At 45.1% G+C, this 23,020-nt stretch overlaps 1 protein-coding gene across 1 annotated transcript in view; it reads right to left on the bottom strand.

Annotated features, from left to right (window-relative positions):
* Positions 1-23,020, bottom strand: part of AP3M1 (adaptor related protein complex 3 subunit mu 1) — an 83,773-nt gene that overhangs the window by 46,208 nt on the left and 14,545 nt on the right. Inside the window, exon 2 of the mRNA XM_077454042.1 lies at positions 351-626. Coding sequence (XP_077310168.1) covers positions 351-623 — 273 coding nt within the window. The 5' untranslated portion in view covers positions 624-626. The remainder of the gene's footprint in view (positions 1-350; positions 627-23,020) is intronic.

Raw genomic sequence — 23,020 nt, 5'->3', positions numbered from 1 at the left:
TACGCCCCTGTGTGAACCCAAACTGAAATCCCAATGACAAGCCTGGGTTCACACACACACACACACACACACACACACACACACACACACACACACACACACATTTTACTTATTATTCCCATCAGAATTGTTAATTGGAAAAGAAATCCATAATTTAAGGAAGCATATAAGGCCAACATAAGATGCGCAATGAAATTCTTTTACTGTTTAATAGTAAAAACATCTGTGACACGATTTTAGCAAACTAGCAACCAGGAACTTGCTGTTTCATGAGAATGGTACACTGTAGACAAAAGAAAAAGTCCCATTTCACTATAGCAATAAAATAAAATAGCAGCATTAGTAACTACCTGAAATGTATCTGCGACTCGATGAAGAAACTCAATAACAAATAGCGGCGTCACCTCACTCTGAATGACTGCCACAAAGAACATTTTTTCTCGGTAAATGCTGATAAGGTAATGATGAGGGGTGGGAATGACGGGAGGAACATTCTCCACATCCGCTGCCTTCTCCTGAGCTTCAAAGAAATAATCGCACACAGAGCGACTCACTACGCTCTTCCAGTGTTTCTCTAAAAAGATGTCACCTGACCCATTGATGAGGAAGAGGCTGTGGATCATCTTCTGCAGGAAGAAGAAAAGTGGAAGTAAGGTATAAGCAGATTCTACGAGCTACATCAAGTTAGCACAAAACTAGAGATTCCATATAAAACCATATAAGCCAGAAAACCATATAAGCAAGACATGTAAACAAATGTTAAAGTGTCATTAAACCCAAAATGTCTTTTGTCATTACCTGTAAAAATAGGATCTCTACCTATGTGCACAACCTTTTCCATTATGCATGTTGCGATTGTTCCTAAATACCTGGTTGATCCTGCCATGTCACTGTACATCCTTATTCAGATGGCAACAGAATAGCAGCCAATCCTGAGTATCCTCTGTTGCCATTCTCACTGCGCATGCACTGGAAGATCCCTGCTTGAAAATAGTGCACTTCTTGTTTCTTGTCTAGAAGGTTCCCCACATTACTTTGTTATCCTACTCTCTGCCCCAATTGATGCTCTTATATGTTGGCTCAGGAGTATGACAGAGGCCATGAATCAGCACAAATTCTGCCTTCGCTGCCAAAAGAGCATTCCCCTTGCTCCACCCACTCTTGAATTGTGGTGCAAAGAAAGTACCTGAATGTCATGTGACCGTGATATTGAGCATATAAAAAAATATTTGGAAAAAAAAAAAGAAATTATGAGATCTAGAATGTAGGTGAAAGCATTTAAATCTTCTAAATTATTCATACAAATCTGTTGCATTGGGATTACCGACACCAATTCATAACTCCAAACATCTAAATAAAGTTAAATACAATAGTATATATATATATATATATATATATATATATATATATATATATATATCCGCCGTTTCACCTGCCAGACCTAGCTTTTTGTTTCTGTTGTTAGAGCAGCAACTACTGGTCACCTTCTCATATCCAGTTTGTGATTGGAGAATTGCAACAGACTGCCATCAACTATAAAAATTACCCCTCACCCCTTGTGGTCCATGTGCATGCAGCATGCCTGTCTGATCCTTAGGGCTGTCCCTTCCTCTGCCGACATCTGCAGGGGATCATGAAGAACTTGCACAAAGTAAATGGAGTCAAATTTATGACTTTTGTACAGTGGCAGCAATTGCTGGATAGCATAAACAGCTCGTTTTAAAATTGAAAAAAGGAAAAGCACATACAATACAGATATTTCTGGTCTGGCTGTGATCCGGCAGGTTCAACCACCTATTAGCTTTTAAATCTTTCCGCCTCCATTGTTGTGATTTACTCATTAGCCCCGCTCCACCCAACTGCAGAAGTCAAACTTTCTGTTGCGTGGTCTATTCCTCCCCATCGATTTTATGTTGTGTACCATTTATCAGAGAAATGGTTGTTGTGTTTTTTTTTTTTTTTTTTTATTAAATATATATATATATATATATATATATATATATATGAAAATATGTCTTATATTCTAGGTTCTTCAAAGTAGCCACCTTTTGCTTTGATTACTGCTCCGCACACTCTTGGCATTCTGTTGATTAGCTTCAACAGGTAATCACCTGAAATGGCTTTCCAACAGTCTTGAAGGAGTTCCCAGATGCTTAGCACTTGTTGGCCCTTTTGCCTTTACTCTGCGGTCCAGCTCATCCCAAACCATCTCGATTGGGTTCAGGTCCGGTGACTGTGGAGGCCAGGTCATCTGGGGCAGCACCCCATCACTCTCCTTCTTGGTCAAATAGCCCTTACACAGCCTGGAGGTGTGTTTGGGCTCATTGTCCTGTTGAAAAATAAATGATGGTCCAACTAAAAGCAAACCGGATGGAATAGCATGCCGCTGCAAGATGCTGTGGTAGCCATGCTGGTTCAGTATGCCTTCAATTTTGAATAAATCCCCAACAGTGTCACCAGCAATGCACCCCCACACCATCACACCTCCTCTATGCTTCACGGTGGGAACCGGGCATGCAGAGTCCATACGTTCACCTCTTCTGCGTCGCACAAAGACACGGTGGTTGGAACCAAAGATCTCAAACTTGGACTCATCAGACCAAAGCATAGATTTCCACTGGTCTAATGTCCATTCCTTGTGTTCTTTAGCCCAAACAAGTCTCTTCTGCTTTTTGCCTGTCCTCAGCAGTGGTTTCCTAGCAGCTATTTTACCATGAAGGCCTGATTCACAGTCTCCTCTTAACAGTTGTTCTAGAGATGTGTCTGCTGCTAGAACTCTGTGTGGCATTGACCTGTTCTCTAATCTGAGCTGCTGTTAACCTGCGATTTCTGAGGCTGGTGACTCGGACGAACTTATCGTCAGCAGAAGAGGTGACTCTTTGTCTTCCTTTCCTGCGGAGGTCCTCATATGAGCCAGTTTCTTTGTAGCGCTTGATGGTTTTTGCCACTGCACTTGGGGACACTTTCAACAGTTTTCCAAATTGTTCAGACTGACTGACCTTCATTTCTTAAAGTAATGATGGTCACTCGTTTTTCTTTACTTAGCTGCTTTTTTCTTGCCATAATACAAATTCTAACAGTCTATTCAGTAGGACTATCAGCTGTGTACTGTATCCACCTCCTGCACAACACAACTGATGGTCCCAACCCCATTTATAAGGCTTGAAATCCCACTTATTAAACCTGACAGGGCACACCTGTGAAGTGAAAATAAAGAAAACTCTTTGAATGAGAAGGTGTGTCAAAACTTTTGGTCTGTACTGTATTATAATATATATATATATATATATATATATATTATAATACAGTACAGACCAAAAGTTTTATATATATATTTTTTTTTTTTTTATTAATTGGAAGAAAGATCTAAATCACCAGACAAGTATAAATCTAGTTAGATATTAAACCCAGTGACCCTCACCAAAAAAAACTGAAATAAAAGTATTGAGTGGACACGACCTTATCAGCAATACGATTCCTTCAGATGCATTTCTAGGTTACAAATTACACAGGCTCACCTGATGTCTAGTAAGGGACAGAAGATCACATCAGAGGCTCTAGGCCCTGCCTACAAGACTGAGTGAAGATGATTTCTCAAGGAAAAAGAAAAAAAACAAAAAAAAAAACCTTTGAACCTTGAACAATATGAACCCGTCAGATGGTTCTGATAAGTGCAGCCGTCATTGATGCAGTTAATGTTCATTCTACAACTGCAAACACAGTAGTATCCAAGTAGTAACCCAGATCTACACAAACTATTGAAGGCTTCTAAAAATACTTCACTAGGATAGCCTCAATGAACAAAGCTTTACACAAGCCCAAGGCCTCATCTACTCTTGCGGCAAAGGGTGGTTAAAAATAGGCAGTGGAGATGATGCTTCATGCGGAACTTCACCTAAAAGGGGGACTGTCCCCATGTTGCATCCTCCCCCCTCCACTGCCACATTTGGCTCTTTATTTGGGGGGTACTTGGTTTTGACAGGAAGCCACTTCTACTTCCGGTTAGATCGCCGCAGCGATCTGATCAGAAGTTCGGCCCCCCTTCTTCCCCCCACAGTCTTCTGGGACACATCACGGGTTCCAGAAGACTGTGTGACCGTTCAGAAAGTGCAGCGTGCCTCGCCCCCTTGCGACTTCAAAGCCGGTTTTCCCTTAGTTAAGATGCTGGCGCCTGGACCCGAAGTCGATTGAAGAATCGGCTCAGGTGAGGACTTCGCTGGATCCCTGGACAGTGTAAACAAGCACTAAGTCACTCTTTTCAACCATGTGACTGTAATATTTTAAAGCCAGTCATAGATGGTTAGAATTCGAGATTGTAACCATGTATGGGCAGACTGATTGTGCCCAAGTCGGTTGATGGATACAAGCAGCATGTCAAATTTTTAGGATGCAATTATTGCCAGCGGCTATAGCCACTGGCAAGAAAGCCTGTTCTCCATGCAGGAACAGTTCCCTGTGTCCACCTTACTGGGAGAACATAATAGCGCCGCAGGGATTCCCCCCCTCAACACTGTGTTCATAGGGGGAAATCAAGCTATTTTATTTCATGCAACCTGTGGTTTCAGGAAAGAAAATCGCATCATCTATGCCAGCTTAACTCTCATTGAGCTGGATTGCAAATTCTTTATCTTCTTTGACAATAAGTAGCCGAATCTTGTTGGATTAGCTTTGTGAAAACAAATATTGTCTAAAAACACAAGAGGCATTAATATTCTTCCTTGAAGCTTGGTGTGCTTTGTGTATTTCTTCCAGATCTATTCGGTAATCCAGTGTGAAACTTGACCTTTGTGCAGGAGCTTTCTGTAATAAAGACCAGTCACTGTTGTGCAGAGTGACTGGTCTTGTATCTGCCCCCCCCTGTGGTTTTCTGCTCTTAAGAAGGCGGAGCCTACAGGGGCCGCCCTCCCCGGCTCCGCTCTCTGCACAGGCTATTTGCAGCACAGTGATGATGTAACTATGTTTGCAAGGTAATATATACTATGTGTTTGCAAAGGCATCGAGTGCACACAAAGTGGATTTAAATCCTTTGTGGCTATTGAGGAAAACATTTTAATGAAAGTTGAAGTTCAGCTTTAAGTCTAAAGTGTTCCAGATTAATAATAAAAATATGGTTCTATTAAAAAAAAAAAAAAAAAAAAAAAAAGGCTGAGATCGAATCTATTTTAATCAGCACAGTGGGAAACCTGATCAGCTCCAGGAAAATCAGACACGTTTTATATTTAGGAACATATTGTTTATATTTAGACACATGCTGCTCCGGGGAAGAGTAATCAATTTTAGAATCATATTCTGTTGCATTTACGCCTAGCACAATGAGAGAAAAAGACATCTGCTATCTCAAACGCTATACAAACTAACATTAGAAACGGTCTTTTGAGTTGAGGAATTGAACATGAACAATGAAAAACAAAAATCTATTTTAATTAGTTGGTCCAAGCCACCATATTATAAGTACGGTATCTCACAAATACAAAACATGTTTCTAAACCGATCTGATCAAAAGGTAACGCAAAACCCGCTTAAAGTGAACAAAAGCCTGCCGGTGATGTGTTGAATACTGTCCCCCGTCGGATAGTGTCCACCCTGTACTGCGCTTGCTCAGTACGGAGGACAAGGAGACGCCGAAGGTCCCCAAAGATGAACAGTGCCTGTGCACTGAGTCCAGGTTTAAGCCCCACCATCCAAGTGGACATAGAGTTAGAATAAAAAATTGCCGAGAGAAGCAAGGCCGTGTCCGAAGCGTGGCGAGCGAAGCGAGCCCGCAAGGGGCCCTCTTACCAAGTGCTACCCTATGTCCACTTGGATGGTGTGGTATGAAACTGGACTCAGTTTGCAGGCGCTGTTCATCTTTGGAGACTTTCGGAGTCTCCTTGTCCTCCATACTGCGCAAGCACTGCGCCTGCGCAGTACGGGCCGGGCACTATCCGGTGGGGGGACAGTTTTTGACAGAACACAGGCACAGTCCCTTAGGGTTCAATGGACATGGGCAATTTGGCTCATACAGCGTAAAAACTCTGAGGTTTCTGGATGTAAGGGAAGCACAGATGAAGTATAGTTCATTACCAGCAGCCTGTATAATCAATGACAGGCTAAATCTCACAGTGTCTATACACTGTTCCAAACGCTACTCGTGTTTAGGGAGTATGTGTTAAGGGATGTAGAATGCTTATACAGTCCTGCGAGTACTGGCAAGAACAGTGTCCAGTCCCTGCATACTTCAGCTTGTCATTGATATTGACAGGCTGATTGCTGCACCTGTGCCTCTGTTGCATCCAAAAACATAGATAGTTTAGACCCCTTTCACACTGAGGCGCAAAAAAAAGTGCCTGAAAAGCTCATGAAAACCTATTTCCGTTAAAATCAATGAATGCTTTCACACTGGGGCAAAGCGCTGGCAGGGCGGTGAAAAAACTCCCCTCTCCATTGAAATGAATAGAAAGCTCTTCAAAAGCCCTGGCAGTTTAGACGTGCCTCACTGTGAAAGGGGCCTTATGCTCCGTGAGCCAAACTGCCTGTTTGCATGAGCCCTTAAGCCCCGTACACACGGGCAGAATGCCGGGAGACATTTGCCAGTACAAAAAACAGGCCGATATTCTGCCTGTCTGTCTGACAGAAGCCAGCCGTTTGGCTCAACTTCTCTCGGATGTGCATGCTAGAAAACCAACAGACGACGACTCCTGATCAGCGCTCTCAGCCAATGGCAGAGAGCACTGATCAGAGTGTTCTGGTGGTGCGAGAACACACTGGCTCAGCGGGGGAGATTGCTGGACTAACCTTGCATGGTGGCTCCCAACCGGAGCGTCTGTTTTTTTTTTTTGTTTCGTGCAACCCGAAAAAAAAACAAAAAACAAAAAAAACAAACAAACAATATAGTGTGTGCCAGGCTTTAGTCTGAGCTGACTGATGTGCTTGTAATGAGCGAGAGGAGCAGTGAAAGCACAATCACTGTGACAGCAATAAAAGGCATGTGTAAAAGTGCCAATATTACTACACCCATCTACAAATATAATAAAAAAAATTCTATAAACAAGCTTCTAAAACATCAAGGACGGATTGATACGATTATTTGAATAATGGTGATCATATTTACCTACACATCTAAACAAATTCATAAAGATTACTATTAGATGAGTGCTCCACTTTGGAAAGGACAGCAGGAGGCGAGTCTTAGGCCGCGTACACACGGGCGGACTGTTCGCCCAACCTTGTCCGCTGAACAGTGTTTGGGCGGACAGTCCGCTCGTGTGTGGGCTTTCAGCGGACAGTTTCAGCGGACAGTTTGACGGACAAAGTCTTTCGGAAATTCCGAAAAACTGTCCGCTGAAACTGTGTTTGAGCGAACAGTCCGCCCGTGTGTAGGCTACTTTCGAAATGAGCAAACTGTTCCCGCTCGGAGGGAAGTCTGCTCATTTCGAGCGCGTGTGAAGGTAGGCGGGGCCCACGACGGAGACGTCGCGGGCTCCGCCGCCTGGAATGGGCTTAAAGGGGAACCCCAACGCCGAAAAAAATCGGCGTGGGGGTTCCCCCAAAGTCCACAACAGACCCTTGTCCGAGCACGCTACCCGGCCGGCCAGGAAAGGGGGGCGAGCGAGCGCGCCCCCCCTCCTGAGCCGTACCAGGCCGCGTGCCCTCAACATGGGGGGTGCCTTGGGGAAGGGGGGGCCGCGCGGCCCCCCCACCCCAAAGCACCTTGTCCCCATGTTGATGAGGACAAGGGCCTCTTCCCGACAACCCTGGCCGTTGGTTGTCGGGGTCTGCGGGCGGGGGGCTTATCGGAATCCGGGAGCCCCCTTTAAGAAGGGGGCCCCTGGATACCGGCCCCCCACCCTATGTGAATGAGTATGGGGTACAATGTACCCCTACCCATTCACCTGTGAAATAAAGTACAAAAAAAAACACAACACAGAGAAAAAATATTTTATTGCACAGCTCCGGGGGTCTTCCGTCTTCGGGGGTCTTCTCGCCGGACTCCTCCGCTATCTTCGTGTAGCTCTTTTACTAGCGGAGGAGCCCGGCTTTCTTCCTCCCCGCCGCCGGCCTCTTCTTCCGACTTCGGGGGTCTTGTCCCCCTCTTCGGTTCTTCTGCCGGGCCACCGCGCCTTCTTGTAGCTCTTTTACAGGCGGTGGCCCGGTCTTCTGTCGCCGCTGTCGCCGTCGCCGCCTTCCGTTCTTGTTCTTCTTCTTGTTCTTCTTCTTGTTCTTCTTCTTCTTCCCCAGGAGATGTTGACACGTCGCTCTCTCCGGCCGGAATGCCAGAGCCGCGCTGTGCGGTCACTTATATAGTGACAATGGGGCGGTGTCACATGGTATATGTCACATGGGTTGGTCACATGGTGACCCCGCCCCCTTACGATGTCATAGTCCCCATGTGACATCAACCCATGTGACCAACCCATGTGACATATACCATGTGACACCGCCCCATTATCACTATATAAGTGACCGCACAGCGCGGCTCTGGCATTCCGGCCGGAGAGAGCGACGTGTCAACATCTCCTGGGGAAGAAGAAGAAGAACAAGAAGAAGAACAAGAACGGAAGGCGGCGACGGCGACAGAAGACCGGGCCACCGCCTGTAAAAGAGCTACAAGAAGGCGCGGTGGCCCGGCAGAAGAACCGAAGAGGGGGACAAGACCCCCGAAGTCGGGAGAAGAGGCCGGCGGCGGGGAGGAAGAAAGCCGGGCTCCTCCGCTAGTAAAAGAGCTACACGAAGATAGCGGAGGAGTCCGGCGAGAAGACCCCCGAAGACGGAAGACCCCCGGAGCTGTGCAATAAAATATTTTTTCTCTGTGTTGTGTTTTTTTTTGTACTTTATTTCACAGGTGAATGGGTAGGGGTACATTGTACCCCATACTCATTCACATAGGGTGGGGGGCCGGTATCCGGGGGCCCCCTTCTTAAAGGGGGCTCCCGGATTCCGATAAGCCCCCCGCCCGCAGACCCCGACAACCAACGGCCAGGGTTGTCGGGAAGAGGCCCTTGTCCTCATCAACATGGGGACAAGGTGCTTTGGGGTGGGGGGGCCGCGCGGCCCCCCCTTCCCCAAGGCACCCCCCATGTTGAGGGCACGCGGCCTGGTACGGCTCAGGAGGGGGGGCGCGCTCGCTCGCCCCCCTTTCCTGGCCGGCCAGCGTGCTCGGACAAGGGTCTGTTGTGGACTTTGGGGGAACCCCCACGCCGATTTTTTTCGGCGTTGGGGTTCCCCTTTAAGTCCATTCCAGGCGGCGGAGCCCGCGACGTCTCCTTCGCGGGCCCCGCCTACCTGTACACGCGCTCGAAATGGGCGGATTTGCCTCCGCCTTACGTGGGCGAGTCCGTTCATTTCAAAAGTTGAGCGAACTGTTTGTCAAACAGTTCGCTGAAACAGTCCGCTCAAAAAGTGCCGTGTGTGGCCATGTCCGTCCATGCTAATTTTGAGCGGACTGTTTGCTGAAACTGTTTGACAAACAAAGTTGGGCGAACAGTCCGCCCATGTGTACGCGGCCTTAAGCCGCGTACACACGGGCGGACTGTCTGGCCAACTTAGTCCGTCAGACAATCCGACGGACAGTCCGTTCTACTTTCGAATGAATGGACTTGACCACACACGGATGCAAAACAGTCCGTCGAAAGTTTGCGCGATGACGTGTACAGCACGTACGACGGGACTAGAAATAGGAAGTCCAATACACAGCAATGCAACCTTTCGCCGTGTAAATCCTTTCTGAGCATGCGTCATACTTAGTCCGTCGAACTAGCCTACTCACGAGCGGATTGTCCGCTGAAACCAAAGTCTGACGGACAATATTACGGAAATTCCAAAATACTTAGTCCGCCAGACTGCACGCTGAAAAAGTCCGCTGAAGCCCACACACGAGCGGACTGTCCGCTGAAATGTGTTTCGACGGACTAAGTTGGCCAGACAGTCCGCCCGTGTGTACGCGGCTTAATGTGTGAATTACCTTTGCTGTGATTATTTGAGAAAAAAAAAAAAAAGTGGAACTCTGACCAGAGTGACATTAGTGAAGTGCACAGGGTCCCTGCTATTTTCTGAATAGAATTACTTGTTGCAATAGATGCCTATGAGGTCACCATGTGCAGCAATGAGTTATAATAGAGAGCCTGCACTTAGGGTAAGAGCAATTAACACATAACACTACCCAATGTCCTTTCCAAAGTTATTATCTAGAGATCTCTTAGAACAAGTGCACCTTTGTTATAAAAAATAAACATTTGCTCTTATGACATTCTTCATACCCAGCTAAAAAGGAACTACACCCAAAAAGTGATATTTACTATGTTATAGGGAAAATCTAGAAATGTCAATTGTGCCTAAGCAGCGCCCTAAAATACAGGAAGTCCCTGAGTTCCGAACGGGCTAGGGACTGTACGTTTGTTCTTAAGTCGAATATGTTGGCAAGTCGTGAAATAGGTTGGCAAGTTCAACAGGTTCGCAAGTCAGAAGCGCATGCGCAGAACGGCAGAGACATAGTTTTCCTATGTCCTGTCGAAAGTGCCCGCTGTCGAAAAAAAAGCCTTGCATGCGCAGAACAGCAGAGACGATGTTTTCCGATGTTCTGTCAAAAGTGCCCACCGTCTAAATGTTGCCGCGCAGAACGGCAGAGATGTCATGCTGCCTCCCGTTCGTAAGTAGGAGCCATCCGCAAGTCGGATGCTTGTGTCTTCAATTCCTCCTAAAAAAAAAATTGCAGTACGTTTCCCGTTATGAGGGCTCCTGGGCACTCCTGTCCCTTCAGTCTCATTACTGTATATTTGCAGTGTGAGATCTAATTGCTACTGACAGCTTAGCTCATGAGATTTGGAGTGAAATCTGGTGATGTTCATTTTTGTTCTTTCTGGAGGCTCCGATGTGAGGAAGCAAAGCCCTACCTCGAAAAAGATGGCCACACGTAAAAACAGTGCAGAACAAGGCATGGCAAGTCAGCAATGATATTTCAAATAAAACAATTGTACGCTGTCCCCTTCAAACCATATCACATAATTATAAAATCAACCATTCATAATGCACAATATGAATAAGAATTTGGATAAAACAATCCACAAAATCAGGGTTAAAACAACCAAAAGTGTAAAAAAAAAAAAAAGGTCCAACCAAAAATGAATAATTACCGTAATAAACATGCTGTCTCTCTCCAGTGCTTCAGCACTAATACATGCTTTTCACTGTTTAAAGCGGAGTTCCGCCTGGAAAAAAAATAAAATGAAAGTCAGCAGCTACAAATATTGTAGCTGTTGACTTTTAATATATGGACACTTACCTGTCCAGGGAGCCAGCGATGTCGGCACTGGCATCATTACTAAAGGGAAGCAGGAACTGAAGCCTTGCTTACTGCACATGTATGAGCCGCGATGTGCGTCCCGAATGATCCGTGCTGTCTTCTGGGACCTGTGCGTCCCCCAGAAGGCAGCGGGGGGGGGGAAGAATGGAAGAGGGGCCGGATGTTGGGTAGTTCACCACACAAATCTTTCCCCGGAGGTGGGAGCAGATACCTGGATTTAACAGGTATCCACTCCCCCCTCAAAAGGTGTCAAATGTGACACCGGAGGGGGGGGGGGGGGTATCCGATCCACGCAAGTGATTGTATCAGAGTAATCATAATAATAACAAAAAATGCTCACTGCCATAAGAGGTTTCTCAGACAGGTTAGGCAATATCTGGTGTAGTAGTTAAAACAACCACATTTTCTACGGTACCCGTCAGGGCTGCCCCCTGTCCCCCCTCCTCTTCGTCATCATCAAACACCTGGCCTGTGCCATACGTCAAAACCCCTCCATTCTCTGTATTCAAACTCCGTCTGCACACCACAAACTTTCCCTGTATGCTGATGACCTCCTTGTGTATATTCAGAATCCGCACATCTCTCTACCATCCCTGCTCAAAGAATTTCAACGTTTTGGCATCCATAGTAACTTTAAGATCAACATCACTAAGACAGAAGCTCTGAACATATCCCTCACCCGCTCCACATTGTCTCTTCTAAAATCCAATTTCTCATTTAGATGGCAGACCAAGGGGATTTCTTACTTAGGGATCATTATACCCTCCAATCTAACTAATTTGTTTTCCCGGAATTACATTCCCCTCCTTTCCCGTAAACGGAAGGACCTGGAGGAGTGGGGTGGGTCTCCCTTGCCCTGGTTCGGAAGGATTAATATCCTAAAGATGGACACTTTACCCAAATTCCTGTATTTATTTCAAACGGTCCCTATCCACGTCCCCAAATCATTTTTTACCTCCCTGCGTTCGCTAGCCACCAGATTCATGTGGAACAGGGGCCTCCCCAGAGTTAAATTTAAACTGCTTACGCTTCCGAAGACTATGGGAGGAACAGGTCTCCCTGATTTTGAGACTTACCACACAGCTGCTCATATGACTCGCATCATAGAATGGTTCCCTGCAAGGCCTCGGTGACCGTTGAACAGGATCTTTCTCCTGTAGATCTCCGAGCCCTTCTATGGGGTTACAAACAAGATTACTCTCGCTTAACATCCTTATCCCCACTGACTTTGGCCTCCTTGAAGCTGTGGTATAAGAGAGGGCTAAACACCACCCTCTCCTCTGACCCAGGCCCCCCCGACGTCCCTTTTTGACCATCCTGCTCTGCCACAAGTTACGGGGGCAGCCTCCCTAGGATCCTTTAAACGCACGGAGTGGCCACAAGCTTACACATTTGTACATCCTTCTCAGGGGATTCTCAGGGGACTCCGGTCCACCCGGCTGACCCTGGAGATTGGCTCACAGCCTCACATGTGTCCACATTTACCAAACGCCTACACTCCTCCTCCCCCCCAAATACATCGCAAGCTTACCAACTTCGAGGAACTGTGTTCGCTTCCAGAAACTCCCAAACACCTCCTATCCTCCTTATATAACCTACTGCAGACTTTAGCACATGATCAACTCCCGCATTACACTAGGATGTGGTCTGTGGACTTGGGTGAAGACATCTCTGTGCCGGAATGGCAAACCTCTTTTCACTTTACACATAAGTCAACCATCTCCTGCTACTCCCAAGAAAAGAACTACAAGCTCTTGTCCAGATGGTACAGAGCCCTGCAACTTTACACAAAATCTTCCCGTCTACACCAGCCACCTGCTGGCGCTGTGAAACCTCAATCGGAACTTATCTACATGTCTGGTGGGACTGCGAGAGGATCCGCCCCTTTTGGACACAGGTTTTTGAATGTTACAATCTTTTAGCTGATAGACCGGTTCCTATCTCTCTGAAAATTGCATTACTCTCTATACTGCCCGGTTCTATTAAAATCACAGAGACAAAGATTGCTCCATTATTTTATGTCCTCTGCTAGGCAATTGATACCTGCTTATTGGAAGACGAAGAATACTCCCCCATTGTCACGGTAGGTATCAATTATGAATGACACCATGAGAATGGAGGAGATGCTGGCGCTGGACAATGACACCTACGCCAAATTTATAACTCAATGGTCGATCTGGCTCCGCTTCTCCTCCTCTGACAATTTGATGAACAAAATTTCTAACGCATAGGGACACTATGGGCTCTCTCTTACCCTACCCCCTTATCCGTATGCCTTCCCCTTCTCCCCTTACCTCCACTCTCCTCCCTTCTTGATGTTTAGCTCTCCCCTCTACCACTTTGTCCCTTTTTGTTTTGTTCTTCTCTTTCCTCTTTTCTCCCTCTTTCTGTCTCCTTTATGCTATTGTTTAAACATTGCCTCATGTAGTAACCCATGAGTATCTCTTACTAGTATGACCTCGCGGATCAGAGAATAGGCTATTTTATCAATTCTCCAAGCTTACCAACGGGGAGCGGCTGTGGCCGATAGTCATTAGCCGCCCCCCCCGTAAATGTATTTCTGCTGCTGTTCTTTGCTTGCATTTAACTCATGATGTTTACTGTTTTCTTCTTCTCTCTTGAAATGTACAAATAAAAATATTTTCAAACACTAAAACACCCACATTTTCTTGTAAAGAAAATGTACTCAGAATCCAAAAAGCTAGAGCTAGCATGTAAAAGAGCTCCGATCAGCAGAGCTGGCGTAATAATGTCACTGCCAGGCTCCGCCCAAAACGTTTCATCACAAAAGACATCTATTTTTTTTTATTTATCTCAAGGATAGCTTTGAAAAGAATAAGTAAGGAGATAGGAGGGTAGAGACCGAAAGTTTGCATGCCTCAAAACATACTTGTTCCTGTAGGAAATTAGGGTCTGTTCCTTTACTCGAGGACAATAAATATCGGTCAGGGTGTTAGAAATGTTATAACTTTTCAGAAACTAGAGGGGAAAAAAAAGGTTTACGAGCTTCCTTGATTAGCTGATACACTGTGGTGTTGTGTTTTTTCATTCGACAAAACGTCCAGCACTATACTGTGTATAGTATTTAATTGCCAGTAGAGGAATTGGGCTGTGGGTTCTCTATGGTCCTTGGCTTTCTAATGATTGAGGAGGTAATTTAGGCAGCACAGTGGCTAAGTGGTTAGCACTTCTGCCTGGCAGCACTAGGGTGCCAAGAAACTCCACAAAAACAATATTTTTTCCGCTCCTAGATGCTGAAGCTCAAGAAACGCTAATAGACTAAAGTACTGTGCATGAACAAATGCCAATAACAGCTTCTAGGAGCTTAAAAAAACATGGAGCCTTAATGATTTGCAGTGTGGGGAAAAAAGTATTTAATAGCCCGCTGATTTTGTATGTTTTCCCACTGACAAAGAAATGATCAGTTTGTAATTTTAATGGTAGGTTTATTTTAACAGTGGGAGACAGAATAACAAAAAAACATTCAGAAAAAAAAAAAGTTATAAATTGATTAGCATTTTAAGTGAAATAAGTTTTTGATCCCCTATCAGCAAGCTTTTTGGCTCCCAGGTATCTTCAGTACAGGTAACAAGCTGAGCACTCTCTTAGGCTGTATTCACACCTCGGCATTTTTAGTGCTTTTTGCATTTTGCAGATTTTTACTACAGAACATGTTCCATAGGCAACCATCTTAACTGGACTGTAGTGCAAATCTGCAAAATGCAAAAAGCACAAAAAATGCATAGGTGTGAATCCAGCCTTAAAAGTGGTTGTAAACCCTCAGGGACACCTTTCACCTACAGGTAAGCCTAGATTAAGGCTCCATGCACACTGGAGCTCATAAACTGCAGTTTATTGGAGTTTGGGCGTTTTTTTTTTAAAAAGCCCATAAACTCCACTCTATGTTAGCCTATGTGTCCATGCACACATGGACGTTTTTTTAGCTTTAATGAGCAGTGGAGTTTATGGGAACGCCAGAAATTTGCTTTCAAAGTGCAGTTTTTCACCGCCAAAAAACGACAAACGCTGATAAACGCTCATATACACGCGTTAATTAGCGTTCAGCTTTCTATTTTTTCAATGCATTGTGGGAGTTTGGAACGCACGGTGGGATTTTTGGAATGTCCTCTGTGTATTTTTATTAAAAACGCCAATAAACGCTAAAGCTCATAAATGCTAGTACAAAACGCTGTTAAAAGCAAGTTTTTCAACCAGCGTTTTCTGCCAGCAATCTGGCGTCCAGAAAAAGCTTTTTTTGAGCTTCAGTGTGTATGGAGCCTTAGGCTTACCTGTAGGTGCTTGCAATATCTCCTTAACCTACACGACTTAGGAGATATTTGCAAAAAAAAGTCTGTGCCGATGTCTACTGTGCATGCGCACTGTAGAAAACGGCGCAGGCGCACTGAGCGTGCCATTTCCGAGGGCTATTGTGCCATCACTAGCGCCTCCCACGTGCATGCGTGGGAGCGGCATCATCGTGGCTCCGGCCAAATCACAGCGCCGGAGCCGCGAAACCCAGAGGTAACCCCCGGGAGAGATGTCACCGGCCGGAGCGGAAGACGAGGACAGCTGCGGGGGCTTCGTTCTCGGGTAAATAATTCATCATGAGCTAGTATGCTTTGCATACTAGCTCATTATGCCTTTGTCTTGCAGGGTGTATTTTTTTTTTCTTTTTTCAGAGGGTTTACTTCCTCTTTAAAGTGAAAGCTCCTAATCTCAGCTTGTTACCATATAAAAAGACACTTGTCCACAGAAGCAATTAATCAGATTCCAATCTGTCCACCATGGCCAATGTCATGGTGGAGATGTCAGGGATACGATTGTAGACCTACACAAGGCTGGAATGGGCTACAAGGCCATCGCCAAGCAGCTTGGTAAGATTGTGACAACAGTTAGTGTGATTAGTCACAAATGGAAGAAACACAAAACAACTGTCAATGTCCCTTGGTCTGGGGCTCCATGCAAGATCTCACCTCGTGGAGTTTCGATGATCATGAGAACGGTGAGGAATCAGCCCAGAACTACACGGTAGAATCTTGTCAGTGATCCCAAAGCAGCTGGGACCATAGTCACCAAGAAAATAATTGCTAACACATTACGCCGTGAAGGACTGAAATCCTGCAGCACTCCCAAGGTCCCCCTACTCAAGAAAGCACATGTACAGGCCCAACTGAAGTATGCCAATGAACATGTGAATGATTCAGAAGATAACTGGGTGAAAGTGTTGTGGTCAGATGAGACCAAAATCGAGCTCTTTGGCATCAACTAAACTCTCAGTGTTTGGGAGGAGAAGGAATGCTGCCTATGGGCCCCCAAGAACACTATCCCCCTCAGTCAAACATGTGGTAGGGCTGGGCTCAGCCCTTCCTTCTCAACTATCTCTCCACAGTGACTCACCTGTTGATGATATCCTGCTCGTCAGTCCTGCCTACTTAAGCCGTCCAGTCCAGGTGATCTCTTTCTTCGCCTTGGTCCCATCTCTAGATGCTCTCTTGTGTGCCTGTTAAAGACTTGATTGGCTGACATTCATCTCTGGCTCCCCGACGTTTTGGCTTGTCTGACTATCCGTTACAGTTCCGGAAGTCTGGCTATGTTTTCACTAAGTTTACTCTGGTTACCTTTTTATTATTAAACAAGTATGATTTAACTGTACTTCTGTTTCAGCTTGATTCATGGTTTCTGACAACATGGAGGTGGAAACCTTTATGCTTTGGGGGTGTTTTTCTGCTAAGGGGACAGGGCAACTTCACTGCATCAAATGGACGATGGATGGGGCCACGCACCATCAAATTTTGGATGATAACCTCCTTCCCTCAGCCAGGGCATTAAAAATGGGTCGTGGATGGTTATTCCAGCATGACGGGGACCCAAAGGCAACAAAGGAGTGGCTCAAGAAGAAGCACCTTAAGGTTCTGGAGTGGCATCATAGTCAGTCTCCAGACCTTAATCCCATAGAAAATATGTGGAGAGAGCTGAAGGTTCAAAGTTACCAAACGTCAGCCTTGAAACCTTAAAGACTTGGAGAGGATCTATAAAGAGGAGTGGGACAAAATCCCTCCTGAGATGTTTGCAAACCTGGTGGCCAACTACAAGAAACATCTGACCTCTGCGACTGCCAACAAGGGTTTTGCCATCAAGCACCAAGCCATGTTTTGTGAATGGGAAATACTTATTTAACTCATCAAAATGCAAATCAATTCATAACTTTTTTGAAATGCGCTTTTCTGGATTTTTTTGTTGTTATTCTGTCTCTCGCTGTTAAATTAAACCTACCATTAAAATTATACTGATCTTTTTTTGTCGGTGGGAAAACGTACAAAATTAGCATGGGATCAATTCCTTTTTTCCCCCTCACTGTACAAGCCAGTTGTTCATTTGTGTAATGATGATTGAGGAAGTCTGTATTAAATGGTTCTCGATTATGTGAATTTACTCTTCTGAAAGGGAAGCTGTAAAATCACTCTGGGTGCTTCTCTCTGCTAATTGCTCATCATGGTTTGGACTCCTGCCATGAGAATGCAGCGATTCCTCAAAATCGCCCTCCAGCTTTGCTTCACTGACCAGTTTTAGAAGACTGATCTTTTTGAACATCCTCCAAGTTGTAGCTTGTGGCCATAGCTTTTCCACATTCCATTCATGCACTTTGGAGCCCTTCTATCCCAGGCTGCTCTGAAATTATCTATTGCACTCCTCAAGTTGTAGTCTTTCCTAAATTGCCTCATACATGGTTTGCTTATCTTCACTATCAGTTTTTTTGTGTTTCCTGAATGTGTGTAGTAAGTAGTCAGCCTTGAAATTCAAGATTATTCCCTGCAATGGTTGTATTGAAGGAGTGATCCCGGGAGGAAGGTGAACCACTTGTACAAATATGTAGATTTGGGATTCGTTTTTCAGGGTAGCCTGGAGCAGTACTTTAGCCTGTGATACAGTCTGGCCAAACCATAATAGCTTTCCACAAAGATCGATTGCCACAATGTTGAAAACGTCAGCCAGTTTGCGGAATGAAGAGACTTTGCCCCACAAATGGATGGATAAAGAAGATGTGTGTGTCCTTTCCTTTATCTACGATGACAACTCAGTGGAATTTCTAGGAAGGCATGGCCCTGTCCAAAAACCTGATTGTATAGACTACTGCAATCAGTTCACGGGGGGTGTGGATTAGAATGACCAAATGTTACAGCCCTACTTAGTCACCGGAATATTAATCCATTGGTACAAAAAAAGTATTTATATACCTTTTCCACTTGGCCCTGCTCAACTTCCACATCATTTATCACAAATCCACAAAAAGACCTGCCACCTTCCTACACTATCAAGAGGAGATTATAACAACGGCCCTGTACCTGAACACATTCAATGATACAGTGAGAAGGCTGCATGAAAGACACCTCTGATATCATCCCTCCACCCCTAAATCCGGGAAAACGCCAATGTTTTTTTCCCCCCATTCTTCCCACTATAATAACCATGTGAAGATAGTACAGTGAACACCACCGATGAGCTATTGTGTACTGACGGGGGGACACTCACCCTCACCAGAACACTTTGATCAGCATTCTCTGCCATTGTCTGAGAGTTCTTATCGGCTGCTGGTTTTCCAGCATGCACGTCCAACAGAAGCAGGTCAAATGGCCCGGCTTCTGTCCGACAGACCAACACACGGGTCAAATGTCGGCCATCTATTTGAACCAGCAAATGTCTCCCAACATTTGGCCTGTATGTACCCTGTTTAACAGGCAGCAAACTCCCCCCAAAATATTGTGTGTGCTCCAGTAACAGAATGAGTAACACCCGATACTATTGTCCCCAATTTCCCTCCCAGCCTGGCCTCTGTATAGGAGACTGCTTCCGTCGCTACCATACTTCATTACGATATTGGTGAAGGTATAGTCAATATATTTTATATTTCTCATGTGATTACCTGCCATTTCCCTGTATCTGATGTCATGTGTACCGAACATTTGCACGTGTTCTAAGCCACATTTCTGCCCGCTACCTGGAGTGACCATTTGCCTGCATACCAACCGCGTTTGCCTGCTGCCTAAATTGACCTTAGCCTGTCAATTGACCACGTTCTTGCCTGCCACTTGGACTGATCTTTTGCCTTGCCACTGTAGCAGTGGGATGCAAGGCAACACAGTGGTCCATCATAAGCAGACTGAGGGCCTTCAGATTAATGTTTCTAAGTGGAGAGAACTAAGCATTTTGTTTTGTACTGTTTTGTAATTCCTAAATAAGGGTCTGGAGTTCGCAGATTTCGAAGAGCTTTGGATGTGAAGAAAGAAGCCCCTACCTGTGTCCAGTCTTACCTGACTGAGGCTGTAAGCCTGATGTTTCTACCTGGACCAATCCTTTGGCCATTTGCTCAACAGATATCTGCCTGTGCTATCCCTGGCCTGTTTATGGACCACGTTCCTGTCTACTGCCTGGACCAATACTTTGTTTATTTGCTGTCTAAGTCTCTGCCCGCTGCCTGTACATGGTTTGTAGACTCTGTGAATATGTTTTGGCATAAATTTATAAAGATAGATTTATCTGCAACATTTCATAACAGAAACCAAGAAAACTTATTTTTTTTTTAAATGTCAGTATTTTACATAGCAAAAAATTAAAAACCCAGAGCTTAATTAAATTAAATACCACCAAATGATAGCTCTACCCATCTAAAGAAATGCTATAAAATTAGTTTGGGTACAGTGGTGTATGGCTGAGTAAATGTTATTCAAAGTATGACAGGCCTGAAAACTCAAAAATGGTCTGGACTGGAAGGGACTTGAAGTGGTTAAAGCCAAGATCATAAAGACAGTTGCCTTGCCGGATGACGGCTTTCACATTTGTAGTCAATTCCTTTATAGCCTGGTATCTGCACCTAGCCATTTCACCAGTGATATGTATTCTATGGAAGATGATTTTCTTTTTTTTTAATCCATCAAACCAACCTCTGCCAGCTATAAATACTTCTCCCTTTTCACCTTAAAAAAGGTGTGATGCGTGTCCTCTTTTCATTATTCTTAGCTGCTTTTGGGGCATATTTGTATCATCCTGTAAGATACTGGAGCCTTTTATCTATTTCCACAAGCAGTTTGCCAAGACCCCTTTCACACTGAGGCAGTTTTCAAGCATTTTAGCGCCTGAAAACTGCCTTCCATTCTCTGCAGTGTGCATTCACACTGCGGTGGTGCACTTGCAGGACGTTAGAAAGTTCTGTAAGCAGCATCTTTGGGGCAGGTTGGGATCACTAAATAGTGCTGCCAAAATGGCCCTGCCCATCAAAATGAATGGGCAGCACTTCCAAAGTGCTGCAACACGGGTCGTTTTTTTTTTTCTATCACACCTGATGTACTGACGGCCTATCTTATTTCTTGAGGCCCTACCTGAAAAATGTCTCCAGTGTGAAAGGGGTCTAAAAAGCACCGCAAAAGCGCTCAGTGTTTTACTGATAGTTTAGAAGCACTTTAGTGTGTAAAGAGTCTTACGCCATAGCCACAGAAGCTCTAATGCCGCATACACGTGACTGGACTTTCTGGCAGACTAAGTCTGAAGGGATTAGTCCGTTGGAGAATGCAATCGTGTGTGGGCTAGTCCAATCGTTTTTCAATAAAATAAATAAATCAGACGGACCTAGAAATAGAACATATTTAAAATTTATCCGAGGGACTAAAAAGCGGGAAAACCGGTCGGACCAAATATGACGCAAGGGAAGCTATTGAACTTCCTTGCTTAGTCCCATTTACGTCAACACGTTCAAAACAAACGGACTTTTGAACAGACTTAGCCTGTTCGTGTGTGGCCAAGTCCGTTTGTAAAGTCCGTCGGAACTCTGCAGAAAGTCCGTTGGGAAGACCGTCGGACCTAGTCTGCCGGAAAGTTTGGTCCTGTGTATAATAGACCCCTTTCACACTGGGAGCAGCGCAGGCATTAGCGGTACAGCTATGCTAGTTTTACCACTGTTATAGTGGCGTTTTTCGGTCTCTAGTGGGGTGCTTTTTCTAGTTGGACCGTGTTGCGGTGCTCTCAAAGTGCTTTGGCAGCACTATCCATTAATTTCAATGGGCTGGGTGTTTTTGGAGCGGTGTGTACACCACTCCTGCACCGCCCCAAAGATGCTGCTTGCAGGACTTTTTCCCGTTCTGCTAGCACACCGCCCCAGTGTGAAAGCACTCTGGCTTTCATATTGCGGTGGCTTGAAATGTGCTTTTTCAGGTGCTATTTTTACTGTTAAATTCCTGAAAAAGCACCCCAGTGTGAAAGGGGTCTAAGGCTACTTTCACACTGGGATGGCAGGTCCCTTAGCGGTAAAGCATTGCTAGTTTTAGCGGCGCTTTAACGCAATTTAAGCAGCACTTTTCAGCTGCTAGCTGGGTGCTTATAACCCCCAAGAATGGGTTAAAACGGACCCAAAGATGCTGCTTGCAAGACTTGTTTTCCCGTCCCGCCGCACACACAAGCTTTCACACTGGGGAGACATGAGAGGCAGTTTTCAGGTGGTTTACAGGTGCTCTTTTTAGCGTTAAATGCCTGAAAACAGCCTCAGTGTGAAAATGGGTCTTATGTCTGATTATTTAAAATTATTCTTTATGTAGATGATGCCAAGTTTAAAGTAGTACCCATGCAAACTGGACCTTAACCATCCTCCAGCCACCTTAAAGTTTGGAGTAAATGCTAATAAAAGCATAAAAATGTTGCCTCACCCCCCCAAACTATGCTGCATGTCGTGTATTAACTACCTCAATACTAGGCACTTTCACCCCATCCTGCCCAAGTCAATTTTCAGATTTCAGTGCTCACACTTTGAATGATAATTAACTCAAGTCATGCAACACTATACATGTCAAAACAGTACAAACATCCCCCAAATTACCCCTTTTTGGGAAGTAGACAGTCCAATGTATTTAGTAAGCGGCATGGCAAGTTTTTTGAAGTTGTAATTTCTTTCCCCACAATTCTTTGGAAAATGAAGAAATTCATTTTTATTTTTTTTTCCCACAAAACTGTCATATTAACAAGTTATTTCTCACACACACACACACACACACACAACTACACCCCAAAACACATTCTGCTAGTATGGCGATATCACAAGCGTGGGACCTTTTCACAGCCACGGGATTATCTAGCTCTTTATGAAATACTTACCTTAGAACAATGCTGTTGCAGTGGTCCCGGCACACCAGGTTCGTGGGCTCCGGCCCTGTGATTGGCCGGAGCCGCGATGAAGTCACTTCCGCGCAGGAGCTGCCGATAATGGGACAGCAGCTTAAGAAATGGCACAAGCAACCCATTCCTTCAGTTTAGTAGATAGTCACTGTACCTGCATGTTGACGTACATGCAGGTACAGTGAATATTGGCACATGTGAATATCTCCTAAACTGAGCCAGCTGCCGGTCCAGGATTCTGACCATATGATTGGGATCTTTTAAGAGTCGATCTGACTCCGACGTCAGTATAGCCAAAATAGCTTTGGCCATACTTCTTTAAGATCAGTGTAAATAACTTATTTTATTTTAATTCAGCTTGGGTGCGGTCACGTGATCCAAAAGCACCGGCTCTCCTGTGTCGGGGAGCACTCGACATTGAGGCCGACTTCACAGAGCTATGAAATCACCCACCAGCTTCCATTTCTCCTCGGTTGTCAGTACTTGGGTAGTGGGTTTAGGAGTGTGTGGTGCACATCGCTTTGGCTCTGAGAAAGGAGGGTCCTCCCTCGAAATGAGTTAGCCGTTTTAATATTACCGCTTAGT

The sequence above is a fragment of the Lithobates pipiens genome, unplaced genomic scaffold (genome assembly GCF_037356315.1).
Source record: "Lithobates pipiens isolate NorthernLeopardFrog02 unplaced genomic scaffold, aLitPip1_a1.2 Scaffold_25, whole genome shotgun sequence".
Classification (NCBI taxonomy): domain Eukaryota; kingdom Metazoa; phylum Chordata; class Amphibia; order Anura; family Ranidae; genus Lithobates; species Lithobates pipiens.
The sequence above is the reverse complement of the archived record's forward strand: the minus strand, read 5'-3'. Positions and strand labels throughout refer to the sequence as shown.